A 25,491-nucleotide genomic window follows, 5' to 3' on the forward strand; every position below is an offset into this window, starting at 1 on the left:
CAACGGGATGACAGGGCTACAGTGCTTCAGCTAAGTCACAGTCTCCAGATTTTTGTTGAAATGATATTTGTGTCGGTGTGTATATAGATATAAACTCATACAGTTTTGGAGGGGCCATACCCAGTGGGGTCATTCCTGACAGTGCTCAGGGGACCTATTCACTGCCAGAGATTTAACCGGTAGGTTGCATGCAAGGCAAGCATCTTTACCCCTGTACTGTTATCTATTCCAGAGATTTCTAATAGGATATTGACATTTCAATTAGAAGGCTTTTTAATAAAGTGGATCATTTGTACTGTTGGTAGATGTGGAAGACTTGGGCTACACCAACTACTTCCTTTGGTCTCCTGTTGGCTGGTCCCACCCTGTAGGTTTGGGCTGGCCTACCCTTTGAACTTACCAGCCTCCACAATCCTTAAAACACATTTAATAATAAAACTCATTCCTAATTCCATTCTCTCTCTTTCCCACCTTCCCCTCCTTCCCTTACCCTCTATTCTCCTTCCTCCCCTGCTTAGATTCTCTGAAGAACTTTGACTTGTCTTATATTCTAAAGTAGGAAATACTTTGTTTCATGTTTTGAGTCACACCCCACAGTGCTTGGGGGAAGACTCTAGCTGGTACATATCGGGGTCATAAAGAGCCTGGTGTTGAACCCAGACCTTCTGCATGCAAAACATGTATTTCAGCCCTTTGAGTTGTTGGAAGATAGATGGGGTGGGGGGGGGTGGTGGGTTACTGGTAAAGAAGTTTTCCCAAGAAATAATTAAACTAAGAAGAAATTGCCTGGTCTTTATCCTTGAAGCAGCCTGAAGGCATGTAGACCACTCCTATGAGATGAAAATACTTAGCTTTTGGAGAAAGAAGCAATGAAGAAAATGCTATCCAAAAAATAAATGAAACAGAGGAGAAAATGAAGCACCACCCAAAGAAGGTTGGAGCCCCTCTGAAAAAAGAAGCTGCTAGAGAATCTAAAGGATGTGATAAAAATATGAAAAGACTTGAACCAGATAGATTATGAGGTGCTTTCCTTGCACACCAGGTTCCCTGAATCCCTCCTAGAGTAAGCCCTGGGGTCAACGTGTGCCCTCTCCCCTCCCCGAAAAAAGACCCCCAAAGAATAGAATAAGATCTTTGAGAAGCAGGACTGGTGCAGTGACAACAGGTGAAAATAGAGCTCCTGGCCTTGGCCGTTGGGAAAAGTCCTTATATAACACCCCCAATCCATCCAAGGCTTTTATCTCTCACTTTTCCCCCTAAATTAACTCTATTTTGCTTTGCTGCTGTTACCTGTAAAGTGGATTTTCCCATGCTTGGTGGGTTCCTGAGCTTTGTGTGAAAGATTTGAATATAATACTCAGAAGATGAAGAAGTTAGTTTACTCTTCTCCCACATTTTTCCTCTGTATCTCAGGGCGATTCATTAAAATTAAAAAAAAAATTTAAGTTTCAAGTAGATGGGTCTGGTTCTCTTCCCAGTGCCGAGCCCTCTCCTTTGGCTGGTCTGCCCAGCCAGCCCCATGGATGGCTTCCTAAGTTCTGTCCCTTGCCCCCTGCCTGCCTCCAGTGTATGATGGCCTGGTCTGGTCCCTGCTGCATTCTCTGTCCAGTGTATGCTCTCTTAGTCTGAAATCTTGCTGCCGGGCCTCTGTCAGACTGTGCCCAGTGGTCCCTTGGTGCTTCCGTTTTCCCTAGTCTCCAGCCATGGCCACGGGCATGTGGGTGAGACTCCTGACAAGAACTTCGTCACTATCTGAGTGTTTTGGAGCCCTGCTTGATTCTGTGTTCTGACGGGGTGCAAGTCCTGCCATCCCTTACTCTGCAGTCAGCCTGGGAGAAAGGAAAGAGGAAGGGAAGGAAGGAGGAGGGAAGAGGGGAAGGGGGAACAGAGTAGAGCAGATCTTGCTAGGGGTGGGGGAAGGTTCTTTATCTGATGCCATCTTCTACCCCTAGCCATCCTTTTGGATCTGACTAAATAATTAACTCTTTGGATTTGACTAAATAATTAGCTAGTTCACTTTCCGCTCCTGCTTTAACATTATTATTTCTGTCTCCCTTTAAAATTCTTTTCTGCGAGAGAAGGCCACATTCCTGGAAGCCCTGGGACAGATTTAGGACTGATTCCTTTTCCAACGGAATAATTTCTTGCTCCAGCACGAGTTCAAGCATACTGAGAACCCAGTATGTAGAACTTTGTAGACTTGTAGACCAAGTAGACTTTGGGTTACTTGACAGCTGCTTTGAGGGGCTGGTGAGACATGAGCACTGTACACAGTAGGTGCATGTAGTGGACTTTACCAGTCCTAACCCATCCTAGGGATTTCCCTGGGTGACCTAGGTGGATAGAGGAAAGTGGAAAACTCCCCTCTAGGCTTCTACCTCTGTCTCCACTCACATAAGTTACCTGCAGCATAATCTCCCTGGCCCAGAACATTATTAATTTTTAGTGGTGGCTTGGTAAAGTGAATGAAATGTCTTCATACTCCTGTAAAATATTTTTCTATTTTTAAAAATGCTAAATAAATAAAGATAAATGTGATGGTCAATTACAATTGATTTTAATAAAAGATTCATGAATTGGCAGTATGCCATCTAGCAAATGAAAGGTAGTGGCAGGGTGGGGGTAGGGGATGGGCAGAGAGATAGCACAGTGGTTTAGGCACTTACCTTGCATGCAGCCAACTTGATTTCGATCTGTGGCATCCTGTATAGTCCCCCGGGCCTTGTCAAGAGTGATACCTGTGTACAGAGCCAGAAATAAGTCCTGAGCAATGCTGGGTGTGACCCAAAATTAAATAAAAAGAACCAGGAGTTACACTAATTATAGTTAGACAGAGAGTGGACAAATAAAAATTATTTCTGGCTACTACTGACCGGAGTTTGATTTCTGGCACTACAGATGGTTCCCTGAGTCCTTCTAGGAGTAATCCTTGAACACACACAGAGCCAACAGTAAGCCCCAAGTACCACGGAATGTGGCCCCAAAACAAAAAAAATTTTTTTTCCCCTGACTAAATCTCCCCTTACTTCCTTTAAGGGTAGGCCATGGAAGTGGGTGGCCTTATCATGCAGATTATCTTTGTAGTGTTGCCCAAGACATTTTAGACCTATTGGTTTAGTCTCCCACCTTTGGGAGAGACTGAAACTGCAGTTAAGCTTGTTATTATGGTTCGGTGGACTGTGCATGAACCACCACATTTTGTGCTTGTTATTTCTCTAAATCAAAATTCTGGAGGTGGAGGGGCGCTAGCTAGATCAAAGGAATAGAACGCTTGCTTTGCACCCCGTGTGTGTGTCCTCTTTAGCACAATTGGGTATGGCCACGGTGGCCCCAGCACCGCCAGCCCTACCTTGTTGCTGCTGCTGGGCTGACCTTAATGCAGACATTTCCATTTAAAGAAGAGAAAGCTCTGATGCAAAGAGATGATGAAATGAGTCTTTGGTTCCCACTCTTGAAGAAGTAGACATCTTTTAGGAAGCTAGCCTCGTTTACAGTCCTCAAAAACCCATTTTTTTTTCTGGGTCCTTATCAGAAATTAGAATTAGGTAATGACTTTCCTAAGTAGAGAAGAAATAAATTCATAAATATTCATAAGTCTTGTGCGCTGAAGAGCAGAGAATCTGGTCCACAGAATAAAAACTTTAGTGCGTAAGAAGCCAGAAGAGATGACCCTGTGGCTAGTGTATAGTTCTGGTTTCTTCTGGAAGCTTGGCCTCTTTCTATCTTACCATTCTTTTTTTTTTTTCTTTTTGGGTCACACCTGGCGATGCACAGGGATTACTCCTGGCTCTGCACTCAGGAATCACTCCTGGCGATACTCAGGGGACCATATGGGATGCTGGGAATCGAACCCGGGTCGGCTGCATGCAAGGCAAATGCCCTACCCGCTATACTATCGCTCCAGCCCTATCTTACCATTCTGAGATACTTGGTATTCTTATACTAAAGCTCCTCTCTTTTTCACAAGATAGTATAAGTTGATTTATGTCATTTGCATCTTTCAAATCCCAATAAATATACAGTACATGGTTAAAGACCAGGTCTATATAGCTACAAGAACTTCTGCTTTAAGCACAGAATAAGTTGATAAGTTGATAAATATTGAATTTTGATTATTTGTTTTATGGCATATATAGTTTTGTAATGAACTTTTTTTTTTTTTTTGCTTTTTGGGTCACACCCGGCTATGCACAGGGGTTACTCCTGGCTCTGCACTCAGGAATTACTCCTGGCGGTGCTCAGGGGACCATGTGGGATGCTGGAAATTGGTTGGCCGCGTGCAAGGCAAACGCCCTACCCGCTGTGCTATTCCTCCAGCCCCCTGTAATGAACTTTTTGCCACACCCAGCAATACTCAAGGAATACTGCTGGCTTTGTGCTCAGGAGTGACTGTGTGGGAGATGTGTGGGAGACCATTCGTGGTGCGGGGATTGGAACCGGGACTAGCAAGATCCAAGGCAAGTTCCTAATCTCCCATACTATCTCTCAAGTTCTGTGAGCAATATTTTTATAATTGAATCTTTGCTCACCTTTCTACATTCTTACTCTAGAATTCTAGGAAAGAAATTACCAAATCATTTATAAACATTTAAAGTTCTTCAATGTAGTTACCAATGCAGCAGCTATGTGTACCTGGGTTGAGAAATCAACGTGAGGAACAACTTGGCGCCAGAACTGTGCAGGATGAAGAGCGCAGCGTGGAATGCCTTCAAGAGCGTCGAAGAAGTGGTTAAGAGCACGAAGAACCTCTGACTCTGGGCACATCTTTTTGATTCCTCCATTCTTCCTGCACTAACATATGCCTCAGAGACCTGGGCCCTACGCAAACAGGATGAGAATGCTATTAGGGTATCCCAAAGAGGAATCGAAAGAGCTATGCTAGGAGTATCATGTCTCACTCAAGTGAGTTCTGTCAAGAATCAGGGATGCTGTCGAGTTTGCCAAGGCATCAAAAATCAGATGGGCTGGTCACGTAATGTGATTCAGAGATGACCGCTGGACTAGAGCTATTACCAACTGGATTCCGAGGGACATCGGAAGACCACATGGCTGCCCACCAACTAGATGGTCAGATTTCTTCGTCTAATCCCTGAATGAACGATTTGAGGCTTTTCCTGTTCCTGAAGCAAGCAGATGTCATTGGGCTGCACTAGCACACGACAGGGACAAATGGCGATGTTACTGGCACCCGCTCAAGCAAATCGAAGATCAACAGGACAACAAGTGATACAAGTGAAGTGAATGTAGTTACCAAATTATTTTATAGAAAAGTGGCATTATGTTTCATCTTTTGAATGTGTGAGAATTAGGCAGGATATATTAATCACGTGTTACCTAGTACCCATTGTTTACATATACATTGTTCATTCTTTAAATTCAAAAATTATGTATATGCATATACACATATATATGGGCTGGAGCGATAGCACAGCGGTTGTGCGTTCGCCTTTCACTCGGACGACCTGTGTTTGATTCCTCCGCCCCTCTCGAAGAGCCCGGCAATCTACCGAGAGCATCGAGCCCGCATGGCAGAGCCTGGCAAGCTACCCGTGGCATATTGGATGTGCCAAAAACAGTAACAAATAAGTCTCACAATTGAGAGACGTTACTGGTGCCCACTCGAACAAATGGATAAGCAACGGGATGACAGTGATACAGTGATACACATATATATACACACACATATATGTTTCCAATGCCTATCCTTGTCTCATATTTCATACTATACTCTGAAGAAATTAAATCCTATTGAAAGCAGTTTTTGTAATTGTTTTAATTGCAAATCTACTACATGCCAGGAAAGTGCCTTTACTCCTGTATTAACCCGTGTCCTATCCATCTAGCTCAGGGTTTATTAATCTGTGAAAGAGGAATGCAAAATAAATGATAATCCTTAGCATCTCTTTTACTATAATTGAGTGATTTGCACTAGCTACCATTCTAACAAAATATTATTATTATTATTTTTAATGAATCACCATGAGATACAGTTACAGATTTGCAAACTTTTGTGCTTATATATCAGTCATACAATGTTTGAGTTCCCATCCCTCCACCAGTGCCCATTCTCCACCACCAATGATCCCAGTATCCCTCCCACCCCACCTCTGTGGCAGGGCATTCCCTTTTGCTCTCTCTCACTGCTTTTGGGTGTTGTGGTTTGCAATAGTGGCCATCATTTGGTCTATAGTCAACTTTCAGCATGCATTTCCCATTCCCGGGCAGGCACTCCAAATACCTTTTACTTGGTGGTCTCATCTCTATCTTAACTGCCTATCCCCCCAGCATATGAAGCCAGTTTCCAAGCCATGGAGCAGACCTTCTGGTCCTTATCTCTACTACTCTCTAAGAAAATTTTAGTACTGTCGTCCCATTGTTCATCGATTTGCTTGAGCGGGCACCAGTAACATTTCCATTGTGAGACTTGTTATTGTTTTTGGCATATTGAATACGCCACGGGGAGCTTGCCAGGCTCTGCCATGTGGGTGGGATACTCTCAGTAGCTTGCCGGGCTCTCCGAGAGGGACGGATGAATCCAATCCAACCCAGGTCAGCCTTACCCGCTGTACTATAGCAAATATCTGTGTGACCCAAGGGCTGGAAGGAGTTAGACATCATACTTTAAATATGGAGGGCAGCCTAGCCTAGTACACTAGTCAAGAGTGTAGTCTCAGGAATGAGATTTCCAATGTTTGAATACTGTTTGACCTTGAACAACTCACTGGACTTCTGTCTAAACCCCAGTTTGATTTAAACTGGAGTACTTATCCTGTAGAGTTATTCCAGTTATAAATGAGCTAATATTTGTAAAACTCCAAGAATAATGTCTAGTTCGTGTAAGCTTTATATTAAATTAAACAATCTGTTAACCTTTCAGTAAAGAAAAAAAATCCATGTGAATTTTACTAATATCTGTCTAGAATTTTCACTTGAAAAAATCCAGCCATTTATTTGTCAAAAATAAAGTGTTGGATTAGGTAAAAATAGAGGTTATGAGAGTAAAGTGGAGGACTATACAACAGATAGATGTGTGTCAGAAATGAGAGAAGGACTGGTTTGCTTAAGCATGGCTCAAAACTTGCTCCTAGCTCTGTGCTCAGGGATCACTACTGGCAGGCTCGGGGGACCATATTGGGTGCTGGGGACCAAACCTGGGTCAGTCGCATGCAAGGCAGACTCCCTACCCACTGTACTATCACTCTGGCCCCTCTGGCTTTTTTAAAAAATAGAAACTAAGGATCTTATAGAAGTGCTAAGTTTGCCAATGTAAAAAAAAAACACAGACTTACAGTTTTCTTGACAATGCATTTTGAAAATTACTGTACCTAATTGCCCTATTCCTTTCTCTCAAGTGCTGAGGCAGCTCCAGATGAGCTTTTGTTATTGCAGCTGAGATTTGCTTCCTATCCTAAGATTTTGAATAGGGATTTAAACACACACACACACACACACACACATCCCTGTTGTTCTGGGATCTTGATGCAAATAGGGCTAAGTTATTGAAGAGACTGATTTCTTTAGAGGCAGGAATTTCTGATTAATCTTTAGCTATCTGGAAAGATGTAGTACTGTAGCACTGTCATCCCGTTGTTCATTGATTTGCTCGAGTGGGCACCAGTAATGTCTCCATTGTGAGGCTTGTGTTACTGTTTTCGGCATACCGAATATGCCACGGGTAGCTTGTCAGGCTCTGCTGTATGGGTGGGATACTCTCGGTAGCTTGCCGAGCTCTCCAAGAGGGACAGAGGATTTGAACCCCCACCACCACTCAAGACTACCCCACAGGTAGATGCTGCAGAATTTATTTTGTATTTCTTGTTATGAATAGTATGAGAAGTTATGAATAGTGTGAGATACTACTAGAATTCTAAAATTTTAAATGTTTGGGGTCCAGAGGCATCTCTTCAGTGCTGCTGCTCTCTTCCGAGATTCATTTGTGAGTCTCTGAATCTTGGCCGTTAATGCTTAAATGGCACCCAGGGGCAGTTTGTGGATATGACTACCAGGATGCAAAGGGCAGGGAGATGGGAAGAGAGGGCCCATTTCGGACTCCGTGAAGCCTGGAGTTTTCAGTCACTGTTTCAGCATGCCTGGGTTTTCGATTGGGTTCTGGTAGTTTGTGGCTGCCGGGTTTCATCTGAAGCAGGCAGAGGGACTATGCCTGCTCCCCTTCAAGGTGCCCCAGTGGAATCAGCCTGGCACAGACATCTCTGTAGTGTGCTGCTCTCTTCCGTGATTCATTTGCAGGTCTCTTTTTTTGGTTTGTTTTTCCTATTTGAACATATGTGTTATTCTGGATTGACATACAGTTGTGGGAAGTGCCATGAAAGAAAACATGAAATTATGATGATGATATTTTGTCTTTACGTTTTAGTATTTCCTAACATGCTATTGTGTTAAGTGGTTTTTATATTTTTACATATAATTTGGGCTATTTTTCAGGAAGTGTTTTTTCTAGAAACTTGAGCTACAAGTTTCTAGAATTTGTATTTATATTTACAAGTCTATATTTATATTAAATTTATATTTACAAGTCTCTAAATATACTTGACTGTTAGGGTGTTTTTGCTTTGGTTTGGTTTTGGGTCCACACCTAACACAGCTTACTCCTGGCTCTGCTCAGGATTCACTCCTAGGAGAACTGGGGAACTGTATGAGGAATCAAACCACAGTTCACACATGCAGGTCAGGCACCTTAATCTCTGCTCTCTGGCCGTCTAATATTTTTTTAATAAATCAGGCATTGGAAATTTTCTTTCCTGCTCACTCAAAAATTTCAGATTGCAATTTATTTATGGTAGAGTCCTTAGGACTAAAAGGTTAAGACAAATTACCTCTGAGGTGAGGAACTAGATGATATTTACTAGACTTTGACCTTATGTTATCATGACTGTGATTCTGTAGAAACAATATCCTTAGTGTCTGAAGGCTTATGTTTACTTCATTCAATTAATATTTAACTATGTATGTGCCTGAACTGTTGTAGTCAATGCTAATACAGCAGCAGACAAAATAGATTCAAGTCCCCGCCCCGGGAGATTTATATTCTGCTTTCTATTGTTTCAGGTCACTCAGGTGCTTAGTACTTGCTCTTGCCTCTGTGCTCAGAAGTCACTCCAGACAGTGGCCTGCTCAGTGGCCTAAATGGAACCAGGATTAAATACCTTGCTCTGGGGGACCTTATGAGATGCAGGATCAAATCCCCTTGGTCAGCCCTTAACCTCTGTACTATCTCTCCAGAGTGGGATTTACATTCTTCTTCTCTTTCTTCTTCTCCTTCTCCTTCTCCTTCTCTTTCTTCTTCTCCTTCTTCTTCTTCTTCTCCTTTCTCCTTCTCCTTCTCCTTCTCCTTCTCCTTCTCCTCCTTCTCCTTCTCCTTCTCCTTCTTCCTTCTCTCCTTCTCCTTCTCCTTCTCCTTCTCTTCTCTTCTTCTTCTTCTTCTTCTTCTTCTTCTTCTTCTTCTTCTTCTTCTTCTTCTTCTTCTTCTTCTTCTTCTTCTTCTTCTTCTTCTCCTTCTCCTTCTCTCCTTCTCCTCTTCTCCTCTCTCTCTCCTCTCCTCTCACCTCCTCCTCCTCCTCTTCTCCTTCTTCTCCTTCTTCTTCTTCTTCTTCTTCTCTTCTCTTCTTCTTCTCTTCTTCTTCTTCTTCTTCTTCTTCTTCTTCTTCTTCTTCTTCTTCTTCTTCTTCTCCTTCTTCTCCTTCTCCTTCTCCTCCTCCTCCTCCTCCTCCTCCTCCTTCTTCTTCTTCTCCTTCTCCTCTCCTCCTCCTCCTCCTCCTCCTCCCTCCTTCTTCTTCTTCTTCTTCTTCTTCTTCTTCTTCTTCTTCTTCTTCTTCTCCTTCTCTTCTCCTTCTCCTCCTTCTCCTCCTCCTCCTCTTCCTTCTCTTCTCCTTCTCTCCTTCTCCTTCTCTCCTTCTTCTCCTCCTCCTTCTCCTCCTCCTCCTCTCTTCCTCCTCTCTCCTCCTCCTCTCCTCCTCCTCCTCCTCCTCCTCCTCCTTCTCTTCTTCTTCTTCTTCTCTTCTTCTTCTTCTTCTTCTCTTCTCTCTTCTTCTCCTCCTCCTCCTCCTCCTCCTCCTCCTCCTCCTCCTCCTCCTCTCCTCCTCCTCCTCCTCCTCCTCTCTGAGGAGCTAGGAGGAAGAGTGCCGGGGGAGTGACAGGAGAGAGGAGTAAGGGGAGCTCAGAGAGACAGGTTTGTGGAGAGAATGGAATAAACAGCAACTGATCAATCAACTGGCTTGACCCTCGTGTTCCTCTTCCATCTGCCCCATGACCTGGGCTACCCCCAGCTGGATGAGAGGCCCAGGACTGACCCCCGAACCTGGGCAGCCTATGGGGAGAGCCAGCCCCCCACCGGCAGATGTATTTTACAGCTGGCATCCCTGGAGCAGGTACGGACTACCAACTAAAGAGTCTCCTACCCCCACACCTGTCTTCACCAGGACCCCTCATAGTGATGCAGGTTGAGTTTCCCTCTCTGCCCCGAGCAGAGCCCTGGCAGCCGAATACCTCAGGAACCCAGTCGCAACCATGCTCAAGGCCACTCTCCACACGTTTTGACGAGCCTCACACATGAAGGGACCATCAGAGGAACCCAGGCTTTCGGGACCCCGGGGCTGAGATCTCAAAGCCTGCCTGGATCAGGACTGGGCCTCCTTCACCCAGATTCCCCATTTTTCAGTAGCTAGGCAGTCACACCCACAAACTTCCCCGGCACCATGTAATCCCATCAACGGTCAAGATCCAGAGACTAAAACAAAGCTCCTGGAAGCGGGCGATGTCTTATAGTCTACTCTCTCTCAGAGAACCCAGCAAACTACTGAGAGTATCCTGCCTGCATGGCAGAGACTGTCAAGTTCCCTGTGGCATATTCGATATGCCAAGAACAGTAACAATGATGGATCTCATTTCCCTGACCCTGAAAGAGCCTTTAGTGTGGCACTGTTGGGAGGGATGAGTAAAGAGAGGCTGCTAAAATCCCAGGGCTAGAATGAATGGAGACGTTACTGATGCCTGCTCGAGCAAATCGATGAACAATGGGATGACAGTGATATATTCTTAAGGAATGGGTTACGACTTTAGTACTGATTTGTTGAGGGGGTGCAGTGGGGGGTACTTCTGGCAGTATTGGGAAGATCACACAGACCTGGGCCTCCTGTGTGCAAAGCATGTGCTCAGCTAGTTGAACTCTCTCTGGGTCAGCGGGAGATTTTTTTGCATCCAAGTGTCATGTTTTTTCACATTTTCATCCTCCTCCCCCATTTTGGTGGTTTTACTCTTTATAGAAATATGGTGCTAAAGATGTTATCTAATGTTCTTGGTTACAAGAAGCTCTAGTATGTCTGTTCATGTATTAAATAATACATGTATCTGAGTTAACTATATAGGAAACTCACTATACTATATGGTACTCAGATAGGTATACTATATAAGACATATACATATAGAGCAATAGCACAGCAGGTAGGGCATTTGCCTTACATATGGCCGACCCGACATATGGCCGACCCGGGTTCGATTCCTCCATCCCTCTGGGAGAGCTCGGCAAGCTACAGAGAGTATCCTGTCCGCACGGCAGAGACTGACAAGCTACCCATGGCATGCTCAATATGCCAAAAACAGTAACGAGTCATCTCATAATGGAGATGTTACAGGTGCCCGCTCAAGCAAATCAATGAACAACGGGACGACAGTGCTACAGTGCTACAGAGTTGTAGTTCTGTTGTCCATGAGGTCAGTTAATGAATCAACAATCCAGTTCATTTAGGGAAAAGTAAAAGCGTTAAACCACTGATCCCTCTGTAAGGCCACTTTGCTAAGTGATGAAGTAGTAGTGAGTGATGAAAAGTGACAAAAGTGGTCAGATTTGTGGATTCATAAGTTGATGATCTACTGAATAAAGAAAGCATACATGGAAAGTACTAAAATCCAAGGAAACTCAGTCAAATTGCACAGGGTAAGAGAAATGTTCAATAGCATTGACTAACCTCCATGTTTTAAAAGATGCTACAACATAAGAAAGTGTTAAGGCATGTAGACTGTAGAAGAAATTTGAAATTATCTTCAGAGTGTTTGTTGCATAGGAAAAAAAGGCTATTTGGAAAAGCGTGTTTTCAATGCCAATGATTTTCTTTCAGTATATCTAAATGAGGACAGTGGTCCTAAATTATGGTGATTCTAGCTTTAGAAAAAGTTTGCCATCAGGTTACAAAGTAGATTTAATTTAGATGTTCTCTCTTTTTTAATGAGAAGGGCATCAAAAGGGATTCATCTGTGCAAAGCATGTACTCTGTCACTGAGCCAAATCCATGGCTCTGGATATTCTTTGGTTGGAGCACTCCCAAACAGTGCTCAGGGGTTTCAGAAGGTCACCCAAACCGGCAGGCAGTTCAGTGCTATTTCCCAAGGACTCAGAACTTCCCAGGACCTACAGGAACCAACCACCTGGACCACAAACCCTGCATGCATGCACCCATCCTGGATATTCTTAAGTATGAAATAAACACACCGGGTGAATTGACTTATGTGTAATTCTTCCTTCCCCTGTGGAACTCCTGCACTTCGTAAATAATTAGTTTAGATTACCTTATTTCCTTTAGTGATTAAATCTGTAATCTTTTTTATTTGCCTAAAGATTACTGATAACATAGTGGGGAACACAGTGTTATCTGTATCTTTTTTAAAAAAAAAAAAAGCTTTTGGGGCACACCTGGCAGTACTCTGTGCTTACTTCTGGCTCCACACTCCACCCTCCTGGCAGGTTGGGGCGGAGAACCATATGTAGTGCCAGGGATCAGACCCAGGTAGGCTGCGTGCAAGGCAAGCGCCCCATCTGCCATACTATAGCTCCAGCCTGCCTGTAGCTGAAAATGTAGATTATCAGACTGAATCTACAATTCATATCAACACCATGAATCACAAAATTGCAAAGAAATTGAAGAGAGCCCTATCTGCCTTGTTCTCTCAGTTTATCTGTGTAGTAGATTTTTTTTCCTTTAATGTAGAAGTACTACTATTTATTCAGCCATTGATTAAGCTGATTGAATTGGGCATGATGAACTCCCCATTATTTTTTTAAAAGAATTTTTAGATTGAATATCTATGAGATAGACCATTACAAAGCTGTTCATAATTGGGTTTCAGTCATACAGTGATCCATCATCTATCCCTCCACCACTACACACCTCCCACCACCAATGTCCCCTGTTTTCCTACCACCATCCCCCAACACCCCACTCCCCCACTCTCAGTCTCCCTCTATAGGAGACACTATCTTTCTTGCTTGCTCTCTCTCTCTCCTTTTCCTTGCAGTACAAGTGCTAAGAGGTCACAGTGTTTTTTCAGGACATTCAGTATTTTTACCGGGATAGTAAGGCTGGAGTATCTTTTCAATTGGGTGGCCACTTTGGGGTGTGGATGAAACTGTCGAGGCCTCTGGAAGTACAGGGAGGTGTGGGGAGGGTAAGCCCTTCCTGACCTCGAGAAAGCCTAGAGATTTCAGTCACAAACCCCGCATACCTGAATTTTTAGCAAATTATATCTTGCTGAGGTCCGTCCTGAGACAGTGGAGTCAGATGTGTGTGTGTGTGGGGGGCAAGTTATGTGGTGATTTTGGACTGTGGAAGCAAATGTCTGTCAGGGGCTCTGTTTGGGCAGGCCCCTTGCCAACCCCCCTCCTCCAATTTACCCCGATCTGTTCAACCATGTCTGAGTTCATCATGTTGACCAAGACTATCCATGGTAACTCGAAGTTCCAGAAGGCGGAATCTAAACATTGGACATGGGAGTCTCCCTGTGGACAGTTCCACAACGAAATTGACCACATCATATTCAATCGAAGGTTTTGCCTGACCGATGTTGCTGTTGTCCCAAAATTCCAAACGGGATCAGACCACTGTCTTCTTCATGCAAAATTCTACTTTACAGAGTGGGGAGAAAGCTTTGCAAAGTTTAAGTTTAAGAAGAGAACTCCCAGAATGACCACCACCTGGGAGCTCTTTGGCACTATTGTGGCAATGTGGGAAGATGCCATCCTTGACAACATCGACAAGGAATATGATTGACTGGTTCAGCACCTTCATGACTATTCAAAGAATGCCGAGAGTGGGAAAGCCACAAACAGATGTCTGTCTTGGGAAACTCTCGAGTTCATTCGCCAACGTGGTTTGGCATGAGCCTCAGGCAACCACAAGCTAACGTCCATGCTCGCAAAGCTGTGCAGAGAAGTGATAAAGGAAGACCTCAGAGAGAGAAGAGCAGCAGTGTTGGCTGATGTGGTAGAAGCCTGGAGAAGTATTCACAACGCTCGCCTGTCCTTCGCCAACTACAAGACCAAGATGACTGCCCTCTGACGTCCTGATGGATCCATCACATCTTCTGGAAGGGCAATGGAGAGGATTATTCACAACTTCTACTCGGATCTCTTCGACAGCCACATCCACCTGCCCACATACCAAATTCTGCAGACTCAGAATTCTACAGATTCAGGAGATAATAGTATCTGTGTCATTCCCAAGTTCCAGGAAGTACATCTGGTACCTATGAGGCATGTCATTGCATTTGTTGAATTTAAAAGTGATTACCAGGCTGGAGCTGCTAGGGACCTTATAAGGATTTTAAATCACAGCATCTTATAAATATTATCTGTGTGAAGAAATAACATTTGGGGGGCTGGAAGAATAGTACAGGAGATAAGGTACTTTCCTTCCATACAGTAGACCCCAGTTTGATTCTGACACCACATAAGGATTTTTGAGCACCACCAGGAGTGATCCCTGGTAATAGCTGGTTATGGCCCCAAAACCAAATAACACTTGGGATTTTTCTTTTTAAAGGATGTGGTGTTATTTTATAGTATTAGTTTTGATAACATTCTTTGAAGCCATTTTAATAATTATGAGAAAAGTTAAAATGAAAATTTTATAAAGGATTCAAATTGTCTAGCCTTCCTCATGCTTTATTGAGCTTGAAATAGTCTTGTACAATTTTTATTTATATTCTGTGCTTCTTTGACTTCAAATTTTGTAATTCAGAATTTAGTACTCAGTTGGGAGTAAATATAAAAATTATGTAGCCATAACTAGATCAAAAATTATGTAGCCATAACTCCTACCAAATGTGCTTATTTAAAAAACAAACAAACAAACAAACAACTAGAGAAAATATTCTGAAGATAAATGGCAAAAAAGGTAATCTTAAAAAATCTATTAGACAACAGAAATAAAGTGATGTGTTCTTTTTTGGATGAGGTCTAAAAGTGTTCAAACTTCAGCCCTTGCTTCTGAGACTCATAAAATAGAAACTTCTTCCATTTTCTATGTATAAAGAATTCCTGTCAATAATTGTACATTTTCACTTCCTTTTAGGGTACAAGTGAAAAATAGAAAAGCACAGAAGAATTTCTTGGTGGTTATTGCTCTTACTGTTTACTTCATTGTTTCTCCTATATGTATATATATATTTTTCAGTAACAGAATAATTAAAAGATCTGTGTATCTGCTACAGAGATGTAAGCAACTTTTTATCTCACCTGTTTTATTCCAATAACCTCACAACTGATCTCCTTGCCCCATTATTTTTCTAATTTGTTTTTTCTTTTGGGAGAGCATTACTCCTGGTAGTGCTCATGGGACCAGATGGTGCTGGGGATCAAACCCAGGTCTTCTGCAGCAAAGCATGAGCTCAAGCCTGTTGAGCATCTCTTTACCCCCCCCCCCCACGATCTCTTATTGTCTAATCTCAAGATAGCAAGTCATCACAGCACCACTGATTAATGTAAAAGTCAGATTTTTTGAGGCTGGGGAAATAGCTCAAAGGACTGGAATGCATGCTTTTCATGTGGGAGATCTGGGTTCTGTCATTGGCATTGCATAGTGCCACAAGTACTACGTCAGGAGTGGCTCAAAAACAAAAATAATTATGATGAACTTGGTTGTGCTGTGGCAATGACTTAGCTAATTCTCGGCTGCAACAAAAGTTTGTTTCTCTTGTGCTTATATGTTAGTTATGGAACTAGTGCATGGCTCTGCTCCACTTAGAACTAAGTGATCCGGACTAATAGATGTTCACCCATAGCCTCATTCTAAGAGCAAATGAACCTAAAAACTTAGAAGGCCACCAGGATATTTGATGAACTTTGTTGTTTCAATACCTCATCTCTATATTTCTCCAGAGTCCTAATCATACTTTACCACATAATTTATATATTTTATATAATGTATAACTTGTATTCATTAATGTGTACTTTGCATATTTCTGTTGGCTATTGTGTGTCTTCATCCATAAGAATGTTGTTTGTCCCCCTTGTAAACCACTGTGTTTACAATTTATTGCCACAAGCTTTTGCTCATAGTGATCCTGCTGTTTGGTAATGGCCTCTTTTTTGCTCTCATAGTACTTATTTATTTCCTATAAAGATATGTGCAAGAGTTGGCTGTATAGTTCTTTTTATTATTTTTATTTTATTTTTTTAAATTTTTTTGTTTTTGTTTTTGGGTTACACCTGCCAATGCACAGGGATTACTCCTGGCTCTGTACTCAGGAATTACCTTTGGCGGTGCTTGGGGGACCATATGGGATGCTGGGGATCGAACCTGTGGGTCAGCTGCGTGCAAGGCAAATGCCCTACCCGCTGTGCTATTACTCCAGCCCCTATTTTTTAATTTTTAATTTTTTATTATTGAATCACTGACTGTATAGTTATTGATTCAGAGAACTGGATTGGTCTTCAGATTGCTAAGTAAAAGTTTTAAAAGTAAGAAATAGAAAGACTGACTGCCAGTAACAACTAAGGGTAGTATCCTTATTAATATCATTTAAGGAACAAGAAGAGGAAAGGGAAAAGAAAGGAACAGTGAAAGAGGAATCAGGAGACTGTGATGGTAGAGAAATCAAGGGTATTTGAACCTGGAAGAAGAAAGTGCCATCTTAAATACAATAGAGATGTCAGATCAAAAAGCAGTATTACTAAAACTATATCACATATTTTTGAAGCATCTTGACTTTGTATTGACTAGAACTACCCAAATTTCAGTTTCATTGAGAAATTTTAAGATGTCAGACTTAAATGCTTCTAACATGCACTCTCATTCCTTTAAAACATCACCAGGCCATTATTTCCTCATTTTCTCTAACAAGATTTTTCAGAGTTATCTCTCACATTTGTGCCGAGTTGTTACACTTACACTACGACTATCTCTTCCTGGTATTCTACCATATTTTTTCTCAAAAAGTTATTATTTAAAATTTTAGTGATATAAAGTGAAGGAAAATTAATTTTGAATACCACACTAATTTTGAATACCATATGGGAAATGTCAACAGTAATTGCAAAGTAGTCACTAAAGGAAGTAAGGAGGGAGATAATGCCAAGTTGTCCTCCTCAGGCTAGCAAGGATGCTTATGGACGATTCAGAAACCTTTCAGTGGCACTTTTCAGTTTTAGAATCACATTAAAAATATGTTTCCTGACATTTCCAAAAGAACATGATACCACCCAGTCTTCCAGGACTGAGAACTCTGGGACCTTCTCCAAGTGGGGGTGGGTAGATTCTCTTTTCTGCCTGAAGGCACAGCCACCCATAGCCATACCCAACACCCTCTGACAAAGAAAGAGCCCAGCTCCACAACTGAACTTCATCAGACTTCCAAGCCACCAAGTTGTTTCAGATCTAAAATTTCTGGACTGAGTGGCTAGACACCCAGAATTTTATAGTACTGTTAACAGATCTGACTAGAAGGTTTCATTGAAGACCTCCAAGCTCAGTGAGCCTAAACAATAATCCAGAAGGCTTAACTAGCACATACCATGACAGCAGATCCTCAGAATTTACTAACGTGATGACTTTAGTAACACCACTGTGAGATATAACTGATCACAAATTGATATTTATTGATCTAAGTTTTGATAATTCCATTTGCCTTTGTGTTATAACAAATAATATGAAGTAAGTGTGTAACTGCAGGGGGGCAGGCTAAGGTGGTAAGTGGGAAACTGGTGACATTGGTGGAGGGCATGTCACACTGGTGATTGGATTGGTGTTGGAATATTTAATGTCCTAAACAACTGTATTATAAGCAAGTTGGTAAATCATGGTGTTATAATTTAAAAAATATTTTAGTATGTTTCCTAGGGCTGGAGAAATAATACAGTAGGGTGCTTAGTCAACTTAGTCAACCTGAATTTAATCCCTGGAATCCCATGTGGTCCCCCAAGCCCTGTCAGGGGTGTTCCTGAGCTCAGAGCCAGTAGTAAGTCCTGAGCATCACTCCAAAATGTATATATATATACTCCAAAATGTATACATACTCATGTGTTACATATATACATGTATACATATGTACACATAGATATATACATACATGTTTCCTAGTGTTTGAATCTATACTTTAGAAATAAAAATGATCCAGTTTGCACAGTAAAGATTATTGAACATTTTATACTCCCTTTATTCATGCAAAATTGGTTCTTGAATGTCTTATGTGCCTTGCACATAAGTTAGGAGTTGGGAATTCAGTGAGGAGTGAAAACACATCGTTTCATTTTCAGAGTTTTTGTAGTATAGTGATTTTGTTGTTGTTGTTCATTTCTGTTAAATCAAATTTAATTAACTAATTTTATTTTTTTTCCCCCTTTAGTATCCTGTTATCTATGGACTGATCCTTATTCCGTGCTGGTGTTCTCTAGTTTGCCTCAGTAGAATTTACATGGGAATGCACTCCATTCTGGTAAGGAAAACATTGTGTTCGTAGAGCTTGATTTTTTTCCTGAAGCTGACAGGCAGTTTTGTCATATTTATTTATTTCAAAATTTATTAAAATTTAAAAATTACTGTCACTGTCAAACATAGTTACTATATCTTTGTTTTGGGAACATGTTTTGCAAAGGTTTAATATAGCAGTTATATATTTCATAGAAACAGCAATCTAATAATTCTGTTGTCCAGGATAACGTTTCGAGTTATCCTCTTCATTTCTTTCTAGTTTGCTTTGTTTTCCTTCTCGTTCATTTTTGTGACTCTTCTACTGCTAGGTCAAACCCAAAATGTGAATATAGAGGTCAAAAAGAACTTGATTATTGAGGTGGGGAGGGGGGGAAAAAAAGAACTTGATTGTGAAGACAGAGTAGCTAGAAATTAAATGAGTATAAACTATCCTGGTGTCACTTATATTTTTATTTATGTATAGAACTCTAATTTTCTTCTCTTTCCCAACAGTGCTCTGATCAGATATTTTATTCTAGAATGCAATTCACTGTTAAAAGCAGCAGCACTAGGGCCTTGCATTCTTTACTGCTGCAGCTGCTTACATGCCTTTTTCTCTGGTGCTGTCCCTATTTCTTAAGTCCTTGCCTGTGTCATCTTTTAATTTAATGACTGTAACCACTTCTTAGTTACTCTTACTTCTCCAGTGTTCAATCAATTGTTGTCGCATACTTTTCAAAACACAAACATATGTTTGTGACATACAGAATGACATATTTTTCTTTCGCTGCTGATGGGGATGGGGGTTGTTTGTTTTTGTTTTATTGTAAATCTGCCTTGAGATATGAGAATCTTAAGTTGGAGTGAGTTTTCCTTTTTTGCATCTGGTCAAGTAATCTACCCTTCCTTCTTCTTGGCCCACAAGAAGTGTTCTTATCTCCTAAAAGCTTTCTTCTTAACTTTATCAGAATTTGTTAAGTGACCCTTCTCCCAGAATTTTTAGAGCATAGTACAAGGATAGCAATTGTCTTCATTTTGTGGTGGTGGTGGTTTGGAGTGGGGAAAGGTGCCTCTCACGAAGTACCCAGAAGGTTTGAGAGCCACTCTGCACCACTTAGCTGCACTAGGTGGTTTAGCGCTCAGGGTCGGTGATGTGGTGCTTTGTGGACACATTTTTGCACCCTTTCACAGCTTGCCTTGTGATGCTGGTAAGCCAGTCATGCCGTACCCTACAGTACTCAGAAGGCCCTTATGGCTACATCTGGTTGTGTCTGGGGGACCACAGAATAATGAGGATGAAACTGGGGCCCGATGTAGGCGGTCTTCATACCACTGAGCCATTTCCCTAACTTCTAGGATAACTATCTTAAACCACAATTTCCTTTTTCCTTATCTATCATCCACACTAGAAATATAAACAGTACAGAAGTTTTCCTTCTCTAACCGTGCATGAATACATTATATATTATTTTGTTGATAAAGGATTAGAAAAAAAGGTGGAGCAGCAGAATTAACTCAGTAATCAAAAAATTTCTAATGAGTTAAAATGATTTTTGCTTGTTTTATTTTGGGATCATACCCAGTTATGCTCCAGGCTTACCCCTAGCTCTGTGCTCAGGGATTACTCCTGGCAATGCTGGGGGAATTGAACCTCAGTAGGCTACATGCAAGATGAGTACCTTCCTCACTGCACTATCTCTTCCCTCCCTGTATATAGTTTTTACTTAGTCTTAATAATATGATACTTTTAGGATGTCCTATTTAGAAAACATTTTTTTTCTAGCTGTATAAATATTGGATTTCTATTTCTCACTTAAATTATTTGCTGCCAGCAACTTCCCCTTCTAGTACATTTATAGAAGTTTCAAGTTCCTATTGGGAGACTGGGGCATGTTGGACCAAATACCATCCTTTGAGCACCGTTGGAGTGGCCCCCAAACAATCAAAAGAAAAATTCAGGACTTTTGAGACAACATAGATATAACTTGAGATAATTTTAATTTTGAGAAAGTAAGTAAATCAGGAAGTGGAAGACAGTTACTAGGTGGTTTCAGTCATTAAATTATAAATAAGCAGAACAAACTGATAAAACACAATGAAAATAACTCAAGCTCTAGGAAAAGGTGGTTATCAGAGGGAAAAGGGAAGGGCCTGGAGGGAAGAAGTAGGGTGGATAATTTTGATAGTGTGATGGCACTGGAACTTTGGGATAGATGAAGTGAGACTTAAACACACACACAGAGATGTGTAGCAGTACTGAGGTCTCATTATATTGTCAGCCTATAAAATGTAAAATCATGGATAACATGAAGTTATGCTATAACCACACTATTTCTAATTAATAAATGTTACTTCTTATTTAGTGACCCACATATGTACCATATTGAACCCCCCCTTTTTTCATTTTGGGTCTAATATAGTAATACAATGTATATAATATAGTATATTAACACACAAAAACACATTTGGTTGTTTTATGTTTTTTTTTTTGAAGGGAAGCAAGATGGTTGGGAGCCTCAGGTGACACTCAAGGTTTACTGTGCTCAGGAGTCACTCGTGACAGTGCTTGGGGAACATAAGTGTTGAAAGGGATTGAACTGGGGTCAGCCACAACATGCAAGGTTTTAACCCCTGTTCCATCTTTCCAACTCATCTCTCCCACCCCCGCCCGGCCATCCAAGAATTTTTGGCTTTGAGGCCACGTATGGTGGTATGGATTATTTCTAGCTCCATGTTCCGGGGTTGCTCCCATTGGACCTTGGGAGACCATGCAGTGCCAGAGATAAAACCTGGGGGTCCTTGGTGGCTGGAGATACAGTACACTTAGTAAGGCACCTGCCCTGCACATGACACACCTGAATTCAATCTCCAACATCCCATATGGTTCTCTCGGAGTGATCCCTGACTGCTGAGTGCAAAGCTAGGAGTATGCCTTTAGCATTGCTAGGTGTGGTCCCCAAACTAGCAACAAAAAAAACCTGGGAAGCATACTCTCTATTCCTTTGATCTATCTCCTTTGCCCTGAATCTTTTCTACAGTGTTTTAGTGATGGCTTATACTGTGAACTGTCTCCTCTCTCCCTTCCTATCCTCTTGTTCTTTTTTCAGTGCTGGGACTTAAACACAAGACCTCATACTTTCAAAGGCTGTGCTCTAATTCAAACCATTTACCCAGTCTCTAGAACTATAATTCTTAAAGCATTTAATTACACAGTTTGATGGTTTGCTTTAAATTGATACTGTAACAGTTGCATAATATTTATGTCCTGAATTAAGTTGTTTCTTCCTTCAGGTTCTGCTACATGTTCAATATGCCCTTACTATCCGGGACAGTGCCATAAAAAAGTAATAACTCAATCAGAAAAGAAGACAGATTTATGTAGAGCCTTGTACCAATCTAAGTTTAATACTTAAGGAGAAATATTTTTAAAAAGAAAAGTAGAGGACTGTAAACATTGGATATTTTGGTCATCCTGAAATGTTCTTTTCTGTTTTTGTTTTGGGACCACACCCAGGGATGCTCAGGCCTTACTCTTATCTGTCTGCGTGCTCAGGTCTCACTCCTGGCAGGCTAACGGGACCATATGGGGTTCCAGGGATTAAACTAGTGTCAGCTGCGTCCAAGGCAAGAGGCCTTCCAGCTATACTACCTCTCTGCCCACTAATGTATTCATATAAAAGTGTAACTGATGTGAGCTGTCATCTTTTAGAAATTGCTTTTATTTTGAGCCACACCCAGTGGTATTCAGGGCTACTTTTGGCTTGGTAGTTTATAGCTTACCACTACTTCTGGTAATACAGGTTAAAGTACTTATCTTGTACACAGCCAGCCTGGGTTCGATCACCTGGGTCCATCATCACCATGAGTGATCCCTAAGTGCAGAACCAGAGTAAATAAGCCTTGACTGTAGCCAGCGTGTTCAAGAAACAACAATACCAGGAGTAATTCCTGAGCACAGAGGCAGGAATAATGCCTTGCATGTTCAGCGTGGCACTCAAAACAAAATCAAGAAATGGCCGAGGAGCCATAAATCAAGTTCACACAGTTTTTCAAAGGAGAAAAAAATGGAAAATGACATTACCAGGGATCAAGACAGCACAATAATATTTTATATTTTATATCATATTTAATGTTCATAATCTGAAGTGATATTAAATATAAAGCCTGAGACCGCTTTTTTTTTGGCTTTTTGGGTCATACCTGGCAATGCACAGGGGTTACTCCTGGCTCCTGCACTCAGGAATTAACTCCTGGCGGTGCACAGGGTACCATATGGGATGCTGGGAATTGAACCCGGGTCAGCCTCGTGCAAGGCAAATGCCCTACCCACTGTGCTATCACTCCAGCCCCCATGAGACAGCTTTTTTTGAACTTCAAAATGTTATTAGCCTAAAGTCAAGAAATGTGATCATTTTTTTCAACTTGGGTTGCGCAATAGAATCACTGGGGTGATTTTATTTTTAAGTTTTATATTACTACTGTCCCCCCTCATACTTTATTTCAACTGAATCAGAACCTATCAAAATGGGCCTAAGCATAGTATTTTGTAGAGTTCTCTGAATGATTTTCATGGGCAGCAAAGATTGTGAATATTTGCTGTTGTAGTGGTGATGCAAGAGATCAATTCCACAGCTCACATGCAAGGCAAGTGTCGTTCAGGTTTTTTTGGGGGGGCGGGGGGTAGGGGGTAGGATTGGTTTTTTTGCCCACACCTGGTAGTGCACTGGGCTTACTCCTGACAGGTTCACAGGACCATATGTGGTGCCAAGGATCAGCTGGGATCAACAAGTACAACTTATACCAGGCAAGAGATTTACCCACTAACTCTACTTGAACTCCGGCCTGAGGAAAATGTTCAGAACTGATTACTTCCCCTGCCCTGGAAATCTTTGGTTTTCAGTCACGTGTACAAAGAACTAGAAACAAGGTGGTAAATGCTAGAGCATGCATGTAGAAGATGTTTTGAAACAAAAAGAAGGAAGATTCTTATAGAATAGGAGGAGAAAGTTTATGGAGGACCTGATGCCTCATTAGATTCCCAAAGGCTATGTCATTATTAGCCAGAAACTCTAGATCAGAAAGTCAGTTTTAAGATTAGAGTCTATCAAATGGAATCTAGTATTGAAATTTAATAATAAGAAGCTAGATATAAAAAGTGTAAAGTTTGAATTCACAAGTGATATTTGTTTCTGTCGTTCATATTTTCATCCACATTTTGTTAAGAGCTGGGGGACTATTTTAGTGGGAGAGCACTTCCCTTGTAGATACAAGATCCTCCTCCCTCCTTCCCCACCCCAGAAAGTTTTGTTAATTATCTGTAAAGGGAGTTAAAGAATAATTAAAATTTAAATAATTTACTTCACATTGTAGGATAGAAAAAATATCAATAAAATATCATATAAATATATAATTTACATGTTTCTCAATGGTATCTATAATACAAATTGTTGAAACAATATAGATACATATTTACAATATAATTATCAGAAGGTATAATTTGTTCAATCAACAAGTGTTTGCGTATTCTATATGCTAAGCTTTTGGGAAAGTGGCAGTAAACAGAATAGTGTATTTAAATAGTTACAGTTGAATATTCTGTTCAATCCCTGCCATCATACACACATACAAACAATGTTTTGATTGATAGACATTTCTGGTCTTATGGGAAGGAAAGGCTTTCTAAAACACAGACAGGGCCAGAGATACAGTGCAGAGGTTAAGACACTTGCCTTCCATGTAGCTGGTGCTCCCTTCAGCCCCTGGCACCACATATGGTCTGCCAAGCACCATCAGGAGTGATCCCTGACCACAAAACCAGGGGTAAGTCTTGAGCATTACTGAGTGTGGCCCTCAAACAAACAAAATCCAAATCTGGATAAGATCAGAGTGGTAAAGTGTCAGTTGAGGTATTGAATTTAACTCAGCAAAAGATGGAATTAGTCCCCAGAGATATATGGGGCCTAGGTTATCCAGTGAGTGAATTAACTGTGATAATGTTCAAGTGGGAAGGATTCATACTCTGGGTGTGGTTAGGGAGTTTCCAGGTTTACAAATGACAGTGGAGACATATACATATTCCTCATCGAAGGCCCCCTACACTGGTAGGGTACTGATACCAGGCTCTCAGCCTTCAGGACTCTGGTTGTAGGACACCAGTTTCCTCATCATTGGTTTTTTGTGTGTGTGGGGGTGAGGATGGGGGATGGGTTGGATCACACTGTGAGTGCTTAGATGCTATTTCTGGCTTTGTGGTCAGAAGAAACCCCTGGTGATACATACAGTGCCTGGCAATGAACAAGGGTTGGCCCCATGCAAGGCTAGCACCTTAACCTCTGTCCTATCTTTCTGGCCATTTTGTCACTTTTTTAGCGTTGTATCTCAGCCTTTGAAATAATGCCAAGTATAGCTACTCAGTCAGTATTTGTTTAGTGAATGAGTGAATGAATGAATGGGAGAAGGAAATTAAGCTATGCATGCTCATGAATCATGGGAATATATATTTTAATGCATGAAAATGAAGATAATTTCACAAAAATTATACGTGCTCTTGAGCTGGAAAGATAGTATAGCAGGTAGAGCACTTACTTCGCATGCAGTTGACCTATGTTCAATCCCCAGCATCCCATATGGCCCCCCAAAAACTGTCAGGAGTAATTCCTTAGTGCAGAACCAGGAGTAAACCAGTGAGCAGCACCAGATGTAGGCCCCCCTGAAAAAAACACAAAATGAAAAATATACATACTATTTTTTTCAGAAATCAAATTACATAATTTAATCATAGTTTATTCAGGATTTG

The 25,491-nt window shown here is 41.4% G+C and overlaps 1 protein-coding gene across 1 annotated transcript in view; it reads left to right on the forward strand.

The window, feature by feature from the left end:
• Positions 1-25,491, forward strand: part of SGPP1 (sphingosine-1-phosphate phosphatase 1) — a 41,013-nt gene that overhangs the window by 12,155 nt on the left and 3,367 nt on the right. The window contains exon 2 of the mRNA XM_004612364.2: positions 18,631-18,720. Within this exon, the coding sequence (XP_004612421.1) occupies positions 18,631-18,720 (90 nt within the window). The remainder of the gene's footprint in view (positions 1-18,630; positions 18,721-25,491) is intronic.

The sequence above is a fragment of the Sorex araneus genome, chromosome 3 (genome assembly GCF_027595985.1).
Source record: "Sorex araneus isolate mSorAra2 chromosome 3, mSorAra2.pri, whole genome shotgun sequence".
Classification (NCBI taxonomy): Eukaryota; Metazoa; Chordata; class Mammalia; order Eulipotyphla; family Soricidae; genus Sorex; species Sorex araneus.